The sequence below is a fragment of the Artemia sp. Qi Xiang Cuo genome, chromosome 18, assembly GCF_049724085.1.
Source record: "Artemia sp. Qi Xiang Cuo chromosome 18, ASM4972408v1, whole genome shotgun sequence".
NCBI classification, from domain to species: domain Eukaryota; kingdom Metazoa; phylum Arthropoda; class Branchiopoda; order Anostraca; family Artemiidae; genus Artemia; species Artemia sp. Qi Xiang Cuo.
In genome coordinates, this window is record NC_142811.1 from 55,309,644 (window position 1) to 55,323,705 (window position 14,062).

At 33.1% G+C, this 14,062-nt stretch overlaps 1 protein-coding gene across 4 annotated transcripts in view; it reads right to left on the reverse strand.

Annotated features, from left to right (window-relative positions):
• The window catches only part of RalGPS (Ral GEF with PH domain and SH3 binding motif), a 180,902-nt gene that overhangs the window by 49,374 nt on the left and 117,466 nt on the right, over positions 1–14,062 (reverse strand). For all 4 annotated transcript variants that reach the window (XM_089103890.1, XM_089103889.1, XM_089103888.1 and 1 more), the window contains 2 exons: positions 12,682–12,854; positions 5,396–5,559 (listed from right to left, as the gene is read on the reverse strand). In XM_089103890.1, coding sequence (XP_088960016.1) covers positions 5,396–5,559; positions 12,682–12,854 — 337 coding nt within the window. The remainder of the gene's footprint in view (positions 1–5,395; positions 5,560–12,681; positions 12,855–14,062) is intronic.

Below are 14,062 nucleotides of genomic sequence, written 5' to 3' on the forward strand. Positions count from 1 at the left end.
GAATGTTGTGGTTCTTCGCTTTTTTCTTTTTTTTTTCATGGATATTTTGTCTATATAATTTCTTGGACCGCATTTCCATAAAAAAAAACGAACGAAGATATAGAAAAATGAAATGAAAGGTACTGAAACGAAATTAAAGGTATGAAATGAAAGGTATAATGAAAATGAAAGGTATTCAATTTTAAATAAGACAGTGAAAACAAACAAAAAAACATTTTAGTAATAAGAAGTTTTGGAATATTTCGACTTCACATCCGGAAGCCTTTACAAAGGAGACAAAATATAAAAAAATAAAATAAATATAACATACAAATAAACAGAAAAAAACTCACAAACTAAAAAGAAAAAAAAACTCATAAGTTAACAATATTCAATATGACAATTATTCATCACTGCATATAGCAAGAAAAAAAACTTTGTTGTTATGAAATATATCATTTTAAAGAAGTTTTTCAAAGCTTTGTTTTTATTATTATTATGTTATTTTTAAATTAAAGATCTAAAGCCGGACAAAAGATGGACCCTGAAAAAATAAAGAAGAAAATCTTGAAAACAAGAAAGAAGAGAAAGATGGATAATTGCACGAATGTTTCACCTGAATCCAACAATGCACCCCTAGCGTGGAGAAAGAAAGAATTAAACATACTAAATTAAAAAAAACAACTAAAACTAAGTAAAAAGTAAGTATAGATAAAAAGAAAGTAAAAAAGAAAAACCTATAAGTAAATACCAAATAAAAAAAGTAAAGCCTAAAAGTAAGTAAAAAGTAAGTAAACGTAAATAGTAAGTTAAAAAAAGTAAAACCTATAAAAAGTAAAAAGTAAAAGTAAAGTAAAAAAGGGAAAAAGGGAAAGTAAAAGTAAGTAAAAGTAAATACTAAGTAAAAAAGGTAAAATCTAAAAGTAAGTAAAAAGAGAGTGAAAATAAAAAGAAGGTAAAAAAAGTTAATACATAAAAGTAAGTAAAAATAAAAATTAAGTAAAAAAGGGAAAAACTATAAGTAAGTTAAAAGTAAGTGAAAAAAAAGGAAAACCCAAAAGTAAGTAAAAGGTAAGTAAAAGTAACAAGTAAGTAAAAAACGAAAACCTAAAAGTAAATGAAAAGTAAGTAAAAAGAGGAAAACCAAAAAGTAAGTAAAAATAAAAAGTAAGCAAAAAAAGAAAAACCTAAAAGCAAGTAAAAGTAAGTAAAAAAAAAGAAAACCTAAAAGTAGGTGAAAAGTAAATAAAAGTGAAAAGTAAATAAAAAAGGAAAAACTATATCAAACAAGAATAAAAAGAAAATTATCAAAACAAATACCGACAATAGCTTCTTCATCAGGCAAACCACGGAGGTAGAATGCACAATCAATAAGCTACTCCTCACAACAACAACAGAAAAAGATGGAAAATACAGAATAGTAACTGTATATATATGATCTTTTTCTATTTATTCTTCTTTAATTTTAGGTTTTCTTTTTTTTATGTAGTTATGTTTTAATTATTTCTTTTTCCACGCCGAGCAAGAGTTATTGGATACAAGACAAATGTTCGGGTAACTATTCTCCTTTTTGTTCCTGCTGGCCCTAGACCCGTTTGCTGGTTTCAAGATTTTATTCTGTGTTTCGGTAAATCTTGCAGTAAAATTTTCTTCGTTCATTGGTTATACTAACAATGCTTCACTCTATCATTCCTTGCTGGTAACACTCCATCCTGAGACCACGCCAACCTCTTTGTCAAAACTAACGATACCATAGCTTAACCTGTAAATAAGTGTTTGATTCTCTTTGAAGATCGAGTCTTCGTAGAAGTCGACAAAACAGACGGATTTAAATAAAACGTGCAAAAATAGTACTGGATGTGGATCTAGTCTATATATTTTTTATTTATTTAATCTATAAATTGATAGTTCATCTCATAAAAAAAAAAATCAACTTTCTCATCTCAGAAAAAAAAAACATCTCAGAAAAAAAAAATAAGAAAAAAAAATCATACAAATTTGATTATCCTGGTTTTCACCCTGGCCTTAAAATAACAGAACTTTGGAAAGCAGATGTTGGTCTCGCAGAAGGGGTCTCACCAGCAGAAGGGGTCTCGCAGATGACGTGATCATAAAAAAATGCAGTCGAATTCTTCAATTTTTCAACTTTGTTAGCTGGCAAAAAGCTTATATTACAGAATTGCTTTCCTGGTGAGGCAATTGGAAAGCGTATTGGTTCTAGTGCTTGCTTAAACGTTATAATGGACATTTTGTCTGCCTATAAAAGATGTGAGGACGAAGAAATTCCCGTCCCAAATTGTATTATTCGTCGCCCTGGCGACGTTCCAGTTATTCCTGCTGACGATTATGCTCTTCTAAATAAGTCTGTTAACCAATGTCTGCTTGAAGTGCGCTCTTTTGTTGGGTGATTTTGTGAACAGGACATCACATCTGTGCAACTACGAGGGAACTGCGCTGACCCTAATGTTGACCCACAAAAGCAAACTTATGCTGTCATACTGTAAAATCCCCCAGTGAATTTGTCAAACCCAAACCTCCGTAAAGCCAAATTGGACAGTTTTGAAGGCCACGAAGGAATTGTGACTCTAAGGTGTGATCCCGCTCGAAAACGTTGGATCGTGAAGACTGGTGACAAGAAATCGGCAGCAGAACTTGCCAAGGCTGCCTGTGAACATATCCCTAACGATACCGCTAAAGTGATAGACCGAAAAATTTTCGGTATCGTCCGTGGATTCCCTGAAAATATTACAAGCGATGAACTGATATCTCTTATTTCTGGAGTGGTTGATGCCTCGAAAATCGGGACCTCGAGAACTTTCCGTCTTGAATTTCTTGATAAAACTGCTCGTGAAAGGTCCATGAGTCTTGGTTTCTATATTGGTTATGAACTACCGCGTAAAGACCTATCAGTCCCTGCCAAGAAGATGATTCCGATGTCAAACTCTATCACTGTGTTGATGATTGTAAGCTTCCCGCTACCAGTGCAAAATTATAATTTATTGAGTGCAATTTTTTCGCATAACTCATTGTCACAGGAAAAGGTAGTGTCGGTCAGCTTAAATGATGTACAAGAGGCTATTAAACAGCTAAAAAAAGAGGCTATAAACAGCTAAAAAACAGCTAAAAAGATCTGAAAATCTTGACAGTGATGGAATTTGCTCAAAATTCCTTGCGTTTGAGTGTCCACCTCTGATATCCCATATACAGTTGCTTTTTCAAATGTGCCTCGCTCAAACTCTGGTTCCTGACAGCTTTCTTTCAGGTCTTGTCACTTCAGTGTTAAAGCGTGGTAAGCCTGCAAGCTCAGGCGCTAATATCGCCCAATAACGGTTTCGTGTAAAAAAAGAGTAAGTTTAATAAAATATGTCTATGTCTATATGTCTTGCTCTAGTTATCGCCCTATAACGGTTTCGTGTGTATTCCGCAAAATTTTTGAATATGTAACCCTCATACATATAATAAGTAAGTGAGATTTCACTCCGTTTCAATTTGGTTTCCGTAAAACCATTGGTTGTAGCCAGGCACATTTTCTTTTAAGAGAAATCATGAAACATGCTGTTATGAATCAACAGTCTCTATTTATTGTATCGGCCGATTTTGGCCGATTGTATCGGTTGATATTACTGTTGCATTTGATAATGTTGTACATTCGCAGGCATTATATCCTCTATTAAGGACTGGTGTCAATTTGTCAGTTGTAAAATTACTAACGTATTGGTATAGTCTTGCAACAGTCCGTATTAAATGGAATAAAGATGTTTCAAATCCGATTTCTGCCCGACGGGGAGTACGACAGGGAGGGGTCCTTTCACCTTATGTTTTTAAATGTGTTTTCGGATGTTGTCTTCGTAGTCTTTTGCCAAGTTATTTTTATAAAGATTTAGGTATTAGTCATATTGCTTATGATGATGATGTCCTTCTAGTCATTCGTACACGTCAAGGCCTGATCAATAATCTCAAAACCCTGTCTTCAGCATTGAGTAAGGTAAATCTGTATATTAATAACTCTAAGTGTGAATTTATATGTTTAATAATAAGTCAAGTCATTCTCTTTATTATGATTCTTTGTCTCCATTCTAAGGGCTGTATTAACTGGTTAGGTATTTCTTTTGCTCGCTCACTAGCTTCAACCTGCTCACTTAGTATAAATGAATGTATACAAAATATCAGAATTGCCTACGGTAAAATTTCTCCGAATCGCGGACGGTTCAACCGGAGGACTCTTAGTCACTTATATACTGCATATTGTGCCCCTGATATTTATTACCTACGTGGTTTCAATCACATTCTTCGTAATAAGGATATGAAGAAGTTGCGGACTAATTATTTTAAATTTGCAAAATTTTTGATATACCTCCCAAGGCTCCCCGGTACATCATAAATAATTTGTCAGTAAATGCTCCGTCTGTCCTGCCTGTCTTTTTTTGGAGCAAACAGCTTGCCGCATTGGTCCTTATGATCAATTAGTTTATTTTTTTTAATTTAAGTGATCTTCCACCTATTTTGGATACCGGTTACTGTGATGTTAAAGCGCTTTTATATATATTATGAATCTTTCAGTGTATGTCCTTTTATTTTTTTTTTTTGGTGTCTTATTCCACTGTTTTTTCTCTTGAGTGGGTAATAAATGTTTGATTGATTGATAATTGAGAGTAATTATCTTTCCTAAAGGAGGCTCTGATTTTTTTTTCAGAAACTCAATCTATTGTTCTATTAGGAAAGTCTTTTGTAATTTGATCAGCACCCTGACACTCAAAACTCGATATTTGCAGTTCATTTCTTCATCATTTTTTATAGACTTCTTGATGCTATATATATGATTGATATAGATGTCTCCATTAATTTGGGCTGACAAAACATGATCCACAAATGACGCAGCTCTCCGGCTGGAGTAGTTTCCTCAAACTGCTCTAAAATTTTCTTATCATTGAGGAATGATGAAGGTTTGACCTCAATCTCAAATGTTGTTCTGATCAATTCCTCAAAGAGTTTCAATTAACCTCATCAGTTCAAGTGTTCCAAACATTGAGGCTATACATTTTTAATCTTTTTCAAAGGATTCTATTTTCAATTGAATTATTTGGTTTTAAGAAAAGCTTTTATTTATTTGTTCCTTTAACATTTGGTTTTCGCCATGTTTTTTATATATGTTTTTTTTTGCTTTTATATATATTATGAATCGTTCAGTGTGTGTCTTTTCTTTTCTTTTTGTGTCTTACTCCACTGCTTTTCTCTTGAGTGGGTAATAAATGTTTGATTGATTGATTGAGAGAGATTTAAAAATATTACACTGTTGAATCGTTTAAAGACTTGACTCAATTTCCGATACGATTCACATCCTTTAGAAAAACACAACTAGCATTATTCAGAATTTCGATTCGTTTTTCCATTAGCCTACTATTTTTTAGCACTTTACCTGTAAATGGCCTGGTAGTTAAGACCAGAAAGAACAGCATATTTAGCGTGAAAATTTCTCAAGTCACTCAGCTTCTTAGCGACTTTAATGAAGTAGGCTATCGTGTCAGCTCGCAACTTTGGATCTTCATGATTTAAAATTTCTTGAACAACCCAAAGACTTATCTAAAATAAAAAAAGAACATAAAAAAACATCATTTTGCAGAAGCGCAGGTTAGGGAAATCGTAATGAAAGCAAAAGCAGTTTTTTTATTTCACCATGCATACGCCATTTCTTTGTATTTTCTCTATTTTTTTTTTTGTATTATTATAATTATTTTCTTTAATGGAACGATCTTCAACTAGGTCACAATCTACAAGAAAAAAGGCTTGAACAGAAAATGCTTCTTTTTTTTTTGGCAAATTCTATATATATAATTGCACCTTAAAAATATATTTTTTGGGTAGATTAGGCATAAGGTACGATTTCCGGCAGTGATTTTGAAACAGTTTTTATGCAATTAACTAATATGGTATATATTTTAAAAGGTTTAAAAGGACGCGGAACAAAAAACAGGCCTGGGGACGCGTGTAGATGACTATATCATTAGAGGTAACAAATTCACGAAGTTTGCTTGTCACTAGACCCGAGGAATCCCGACTATTTTAAATATGAAATGTATGCACTGTTGCACTATTTCAAATATTAAAAAAAATAATTTATAAACTAATTAAATTAAAACAATTAAATTTAAAAACCCATTAAGTTTAATATTACCCATCAAAAGGTACGAACCTGAGAAAATTTGCCTGAATCAAACAGTTCGTGGTAACGAACTGTAAGTAAGGAGCGACCCGGCTCAATGGTAACCGAAACTCTAGAAAACGGGTTTTTGATACCAATAGATATATCAAAAGAATCAGATTTCAATGCTGATTTCAAATATATAACTTTCATCAAGTTTAGAGCTACCCATCAAAAGTTACGCGCCTGAGAAAATTTGGCTGATTTTCAAAAAAAGGGGGAAAGAACCCCTAAAAGTTATAGAGCCTCAATAAAAATCACACCATCAGATTCAGCGTATCAGAGAACCCTTTTGTGGAAGTTTCAAGCTCCTATCTATAAAAATGCGAAATTTTGTATTTTTTGCCAGAAGAAAGATCACGGATGTGTGTGTATTTGTTTGTTTGTTTTTTTTTTTTTTTTCCCCAGGGGTGATCGTATCGACCCAGTGGTCCTAGAATATCGTGGGAGTGCTCATTCGAACGGAAATTAAAAGTTCAAGTTCCCTTTTTAAGTGACCAAAAAAAATGGAGGGCAACTAGGCCCCCTCTCACGCTTATTTTTTTCCCAAATTCATCCAATCAAAATTTTGAGATAGCCATTTTGTTCAGCATGGTCGAAAATATGATAAAAATGTCTTTTAGGATGACTTGATCCCCCAAAGTCCCCAGGGGGAGGGCTGAAAGTTATGAACTTTACTCAATGTTAACATATAGTATTGGTTATTGGGAAGTATACAGACTTTTTCAGAGGAGATTTTTTCTGGTAGGTGGGGGCAGGAGAGGGTCGGGGGCGATATGGAAGGATCTTTCCATGAAGGACGTTTTCATGGGGGAAGGGACATTGCTATGAAGGGGGCGCCGGATTTCCCAGCATTATTAAAGAAAAAGATCAGGAATTAAATAAAAAAAAAAAGTTTTTAAACTGATCAACTGATTGTGATTAAGAGGTCATTTTTAAAGAACTGGAAAAAAAATTCGAACTATAGTTTAAAGAGCAGGGTATTGACTAGGGGGCGAACCCCCTAATATACGTGTTAAAAATTTATGAATATAGAAGTTCGTTACGTAAGTTAATTCTAAGTTACGTATATTTATTACTAATAAAAACGTTCGTAAATAAAATTAAACAAGTTTCGAGAAAGCCATTTAACCAAATATAATATGCAAATTTTGTTTTAATTATTCATGTACGGTGAGCCAAAATCAAAACCTGCATTAATTCAAAAACGTTCAAAAATTAAATAAAAAAAACAAGTTTTTTTAACTGAAAGTAAGGAACGACGTTAAAACTTAAAACGAACAGAAATTATTCCGTATATGAAGGGGCTGTCCCCTCCTCAACGCCTCGCTCTTTACGCTAAAGTTTGACTTTCTCACAACTCTATTTTTTTAAACAATAAAAAAACTTTAGCGTAAAGAGCGAGGCGTTGAGGAGGGGACAGCCCCCTTCATATACGGAATAATTTCTGTTCGTTTTAAGTTTTAACGTCGTTCCTTACTTTCAGTTAAAAAAACTTGTTTTTTTTATTTAATTTCAAAATAAAGGGGGAAACACCCCCAACAGTCAGGCAGTTTTAATGAAAATCACACAATCAGATTCAGCATTTCAGAGAACCTCACTGAAGAGGTTTCAAGCTCCTATCTACAAAAATATGGATTTTGTATTTTTTGTCAGAAGAAACATCACTGATGACGGATGAAACATCACTTTATTTGTCTTTTGTTTGTTTTTTCACTTTTTTTGCTTTTTTCCAGAAGTGATTGTATCGAACCAATGGTCCTAGAGGATCCACACTGCAAGTGGACAACGAAAACCTATCCTCTGTATTTTTTGGAAAGATAGCTAAATTTGAAAAATTTGGACACTTCATTTTGGAGAAATGAAGTACATTTCACTATGGAGATATGAGCTTTGGTCTGCGATTACTGTAACGGACATCATAGTTTAATGAAGTTTTCATATTTCCTGAAACGTTCGAAGAAAAATAAAGTTATGAATGTTTTCAATGTCCACCGACGACCTGGTCAATGCCAAAGTGGAATTAATACCCCTAGCTTAGAGAAGTCTGTCGACGATCGCTGTTTTAGTTTAATCTAAAACAGAGAGTTTATGGTGTGACAACAGTATGACTAAAGTAGGCACAGGGAATTAAATCATACGAAACAACGAACAAAAAACAATTTACGCTCAACCAAGAAAATTTACTTGGCCTAGCTATCAACTAGTATACTAAGTGACCTTGTAATACCACAAATCTCATATTGAAAAATATTGCAATATACTGAAAAACTTCTCAAACTTAAAAGTCAGCCCAAAAATCGCCTAAATGAAGATTATCTCGGAAACAAATCTTAGTTCGAAAGCTACAACTAACATCTCACCGCAATACCAAGCCGCCTGAGGCCAACACAGCTACGCCTGCTCCATCTCCATCCCCATCTATTCAAAGCCTCCCTCTCTACATTCTCCCAGGAAGTTTCAATTTCCCTTAAATCTTTCTTTATGACATCCTTCCACCCCAACCGCGGACAACCTGCTTTCCGTTTAGCCTTAGACGGTTGGCTAGAAAGGACAATCTTCGGCAATCTGCCACCCTTCATCCGCAGAACGAGCCCTAGCCATTTCAACCTTTCTCTCATTATAGCACTAGAAAGCGGGATTGAACCACACTTCTCGTACAGCCTACTGTTTGAAATACGGTCAGTCAGATGGTTACCAAAAAGAATCCATAGGCAATTTCTCAGGAAAACATCGAGTAAATTTTCATCCGTTCTTCGGAGCGCCCATACTTCAGAACCATATTTTACAACTGTCATCACTATAGCTTCCAATATTCTAATCTTGGTTTGCAGACTTATCTTCCTATTCTTCCAATCTATTTTCAACAGTCAAAAAACACGATGAGTCTTGGCCATTCTACTTTTCACATCTTCATTTTAACATCCTCATTTTACTTTTTACTTTTGACATCTTTATTTTACTTTTAACATATTCATCTTTACTTACCAAGGTAAGTGGAGCTAGTTCGAAATCTTGCACAAAATAAACTCATATTGAATATACCTAACAATTTTTATATTGAAAAACACTACTTCTATCCATCCCTTTAAATAGTCAATAATTATGCCGATTCTAATAGCAACGACACTTGCAAACATTGCAGGGAATTACATCCAATTTAATCTATACCTTATCTATTTTTAGACTATCACATTAAGTTTAAATCCAATTCAATTAAATTTTATTAAAAACTACCGCAAACTTTGTTTAAATTAACGCTTCGAAGGAATGCTAACATTACATTAAAGTTCAATATAAAACCAGCATATACAACTTTTTACTTGAAAAAAAAAAGTTATAATATAAGTTATATTATGCATAATATAACTTATATATAATATAATATATGAGGTGTGGCAGAAAAGTAATGAGACTGGTTTTTTAATGAACAAAGTTTTTATTTCTTTTACACATCAATATTACCCCTTCAAAGTAGTTCCCTTGGACAGGTATGCACCGATTGAGACGTTGTTCCAACTGTTCGTAGCGCTGAAAGTCTTCAACCGTTATGGCCTATAAGTTCCGAAATGACGATCTTTGACGAAATATTTCAGTTTAGGGAAAAGGAAGAAGTCACTGGGACTGAGGTCAGGAAAATAAAGGGGATAGGGAACCACAGGAATGCTTTTTGAGTTAAAAAAATATGCTAGGGAGATAGCAGTTTGACATGGGGCGTTGTCAGGTTGGAACAGCCATTTCTCGGCAATGTCTGCTCTCACGAGTATAACCCCTTCTCTGAGCTTTTCAAGGATCGCTTTATAAGAAAGACGATTAACATGTTGAAATTTATTTGTTCACTCAACTCTTGTAATGTCAACGCTTGTAATGTCAAACGCTTGTAATGTCAACGCTTGTAATGTCAAACGCTTGTAATGCCAACGCTTGTAATTTCAAACGCTTGTAATGTCAACGCTTGTAATGTCAAAGATTGTAATGCCAACGCTTGTAATGTCAACGCTTGTAATGTCAAACGCTTATAATGTCAAACGACAGTCTGATCTCACAAGAGTTTTCACTAGTTCGATGTTTTTTGGCGGGTAAGTTGAAGGCCTCTCTGAACGTTGTTCATTTTAAACATTTTCTCTGCTTTCCAAAAATGCTTTCTATTTCAATATAAAATTTTCCTCTTTTTTTATGAGTTTAGATCAATCTCTAAACAAAATAATAAATGATGTCGTAATTCTGTGGTAATTGTTGTAATTCGTAATTCTATCGTAACGTTGAAAGTAAACTGAAAATCGTCGAAAAATTGAAAACTTTCCTATTTTTAAGCAAGTTAAGATCATTATCTAAGCAAAGTGTAAGTGATTTTGCGATTCTGTAATTGTTGTAATCCGTATTTTATTGTAACGTTGAAAATTAGCTAAAAATCGACGAAAAAAGAAAACTTTCCTATTTTTGAGCAGGTTCAGATCATTCTCTAAGCAAAAGTATAAATAATTTCGTAATTCTCCTGTTGTAATTATACAACAGTTGAAATTCGTAATTCTGTCGTAACGTTTAAAACTAGCTAAAATATCGTCGAAAAATGGAAAAATTTCCTATTTTTAAGCAAACTTAGTCTATTTTCTATGCACAAGCATAAGTGATTTCGTTATTTTGTAACAGTTGCAATTCTTAATTCTGTCGTATCATATAAGTGATGTCGCAATTATGTAATTGGATCCAATTCGTAATCCTGACGTAACGTTGAAAATTAGCTAAAAATCGTCCATAAATGGAAAACGTTTTAACCAAGTTTAGATCATTCTCTAAGCAAAAGTATAAATGATTTCGCAATTCTGTAACAGTTGTAATTCGTAATTCTGTCGTGACGTTGACTATTAGCAAAAGTATAAGTTATATCGTAATTCTGTAATTGTTGTAATTCATACTTCTGTCGTAATGTTGAAAATTAGCTAAAACTCGTCAAAAAAAAACTTACCTATTTTTAAGCAAGTTTAGATCATTTTCAAAGCAGAAGCATAAGTTTCGTAATTCTGTAACATTTGAAATTCGTAATTGTGTCGTAAAGTTGAATATTAGCTAAAAATCGTCAAAAAATATCTGTCGTGTTTTTAAGCAAGTCTTGATCCTTATCTAAGTAAAAGTATAAGTTATGTCGTAATTATATAATTGTTGTAATTCATACTTCTGTCGTAAAGTTGAAAATTAGCTAAGAAATCGTCGAAAAGTTGAAAACTTTCCTATTTTTAAGCAAGTTTAGATGCCTTTTCTTTTTTATTTTTCCTTTCATTTTCCTTTGTCTCATACTCCTCTCAGTGCGTTGTTGTTCTGTACAGCTGGTAACAACAATAATTTTGTTTAATATAGCCATAGGGGAAATGTATATCAGTTGAAAAACCCTGCAAAAAAGCACCAAAGTCGGAAATCCTACTGGAGATTGATAGTGGAGTCGCGAGAATCATTTTTATTCCATTCATTTCACATTAAGTTTATCTATGGAGGAGGCCCGTAGTGGCATGGTTTTGCACCTGAAAATTTTCTCAACTATTATACTTTACTACATTATAGCAATGGAAATCACTGCCCTGACACTCCTAACGATTATTTTACTCATATTACGTCAACATTTATGTCAACTTACGTCATAATCATATTAAGTTAAATATAGCGCAACAGTTACAGCGTTACAACAGTTAAATATAGCGCAACTCGTGTTACAGTTACTGTAACACGAGTCTTAGAACCACAATAAAAGGAAGGGAAAAGTGGAACCACAGACATATTCGTGTTAAACCATACTTTGTAGTAAAAAAATAAATAAATTAAACTATTAAAAGACAAAAAACATTGCATTTCTCATTTTTGTATTTCTATAACGGGTCAGGCAGAAACACATGAGAGGGGGGTGTCCTCAGAAGGGCGTCAATTCACGAAAACGTAGAGCGGGGAAATGTATTTTTTAAAATCTAGAGGGAGGAGTAACTTTGAAGTTTTCTTAATTTTTGAATAAAAATACCAAAAACGGATGTTTATTAATGAACCTACCAAAAAGGGGTATTTTTGAACTCCGGGAGGGGGGGGGGGAGAAAAAACAGGTAGTAATCACTAAGATGCCACCCATCCCTCATTTGACACCAATGGCTCTCATACTCATGACAGACGTCACAAATGACGTCTAAACAAAATAAAAATTATTATTCTTATTATTAAATGACTAATTTAATCTTCAAGAAGACTGATTTTTATATATCTTACGAATCATGTTTCGGAATAGTTTTCTTTTTTTCTATTTTCCGCTTATGTACTTAAATATGTTTAGAATTTATTTATTAATGACAATTTTTCTTTTTTACCTTATTTTTCAGCAAATTCTATAGAGCATATAAGGGTAAGGATCAGTCAGGTGATTTAACAATAAAGCCTAAAAAAATTTAAAAATTAAGTTGATCAATTTGGCTAATGACATATATATATATATATATATATATATATATATATATATAAACTATAATTACCACATTAAATTGGTCAGTAAAGGCTGCAATATTTGGAGCCATTTCCCTCCTAGTCTTTCCAGAGCTTGAGTGGCAACTCAACTCATCTGGTTGAATTTGACTAAATACTTCGAAAGAGAATAGTGTCAGTTCAGAGGCGACATCTTCAGCAGGTACATTTAAGAGATTCAAGTCTGAAAAAAATATCATCAAAATTAGTTTTACTTACTTATTTCCACGGTACAACGTCGATACACTGAAGAAAATTTAGTACTTCTTTTATAATTTTGAAACAGCCAAAAGAAAAAAAATCCCGTTTGTAGGTACGAGTAGATCTGAGATTTGTAAGAAATGTTTCAATTTTCATGTCCTTGTTATTTTAAGCCTCAAAATTCTTCAAAATCAGATGATTTGATGCTAACTTATCTTGTTGAAAATCGGAGATGTCTCTTAATACTTATTTATTGACATCTTGAATAAGCTCTGTTCTAGTTCGATGCAAGTGCCTGCCTAGTGATGAATACTAATATGATCGTGTTGTGGAGCAACACTACCGCTTTCGCAGCTGTTTTTCTTTATGTGATCAGCGACCTGTAGCTGTAGTGGTAAGAAATACAACCTCAAAAATTTTCCTGGATATGGGAAGCATGAATAGGGGAAAAGGTTTCAGTGAAGTTTACAAAATTTCTAAAAATTAAAAAAAAAAAAATTTCTGAAAAATTTTCATGAGGAAAAAATTTTTTTTTCCTCATATTGTACATGGTGTCAAAAACAAAACTTTCAGCCTATTCTAGGCTGAAAAGTAAACTTTTTCAAAACAATTTTACACCGTATTCCTGCCGAATAATTCAGGTATCTGCCTGAGAATCAGAGAAGATTACTTGGAAATGATTCTGGAAAACTTGATATCGGATAGCAAATTGCATTTTTGGGGTTATTTTCTGATGTTTTTTTTTATTTGATGCCTCTTGTGTTTTAATCAAGTAATACTATGAAACGTAGGCAAGAAGGGATCAATTTTTTTAATACGAAATCAATTTGATCACTCAAATATAATTTCCAAATTTGTCATAATCGATTAATACTTTATATATTAGAAGTAACTTCATTTCTCGACAAGGTAGAATTTTCTTTTTAAACCATATAGGCAGATGATGATCGTCTAAGATCTGTACCTGACATTGTTTTTTTCATAAATGCAAATCCTTCTGTAACTTTTTCTATTTAGGAGTTTTGATTTTGCTAATTAGTCGAAGTAAAATGTCCTAGCTTCGAAGCTAGACTTTAGAAATCAAGTAACATTGAAATACTGATGGGAATTTGTATTGTGTCTTCGGAAAAATAAGCAGAATTTCCGTATCTGTCATAAACTTTTGGGAAATAATACCGTAAATTCTAATCC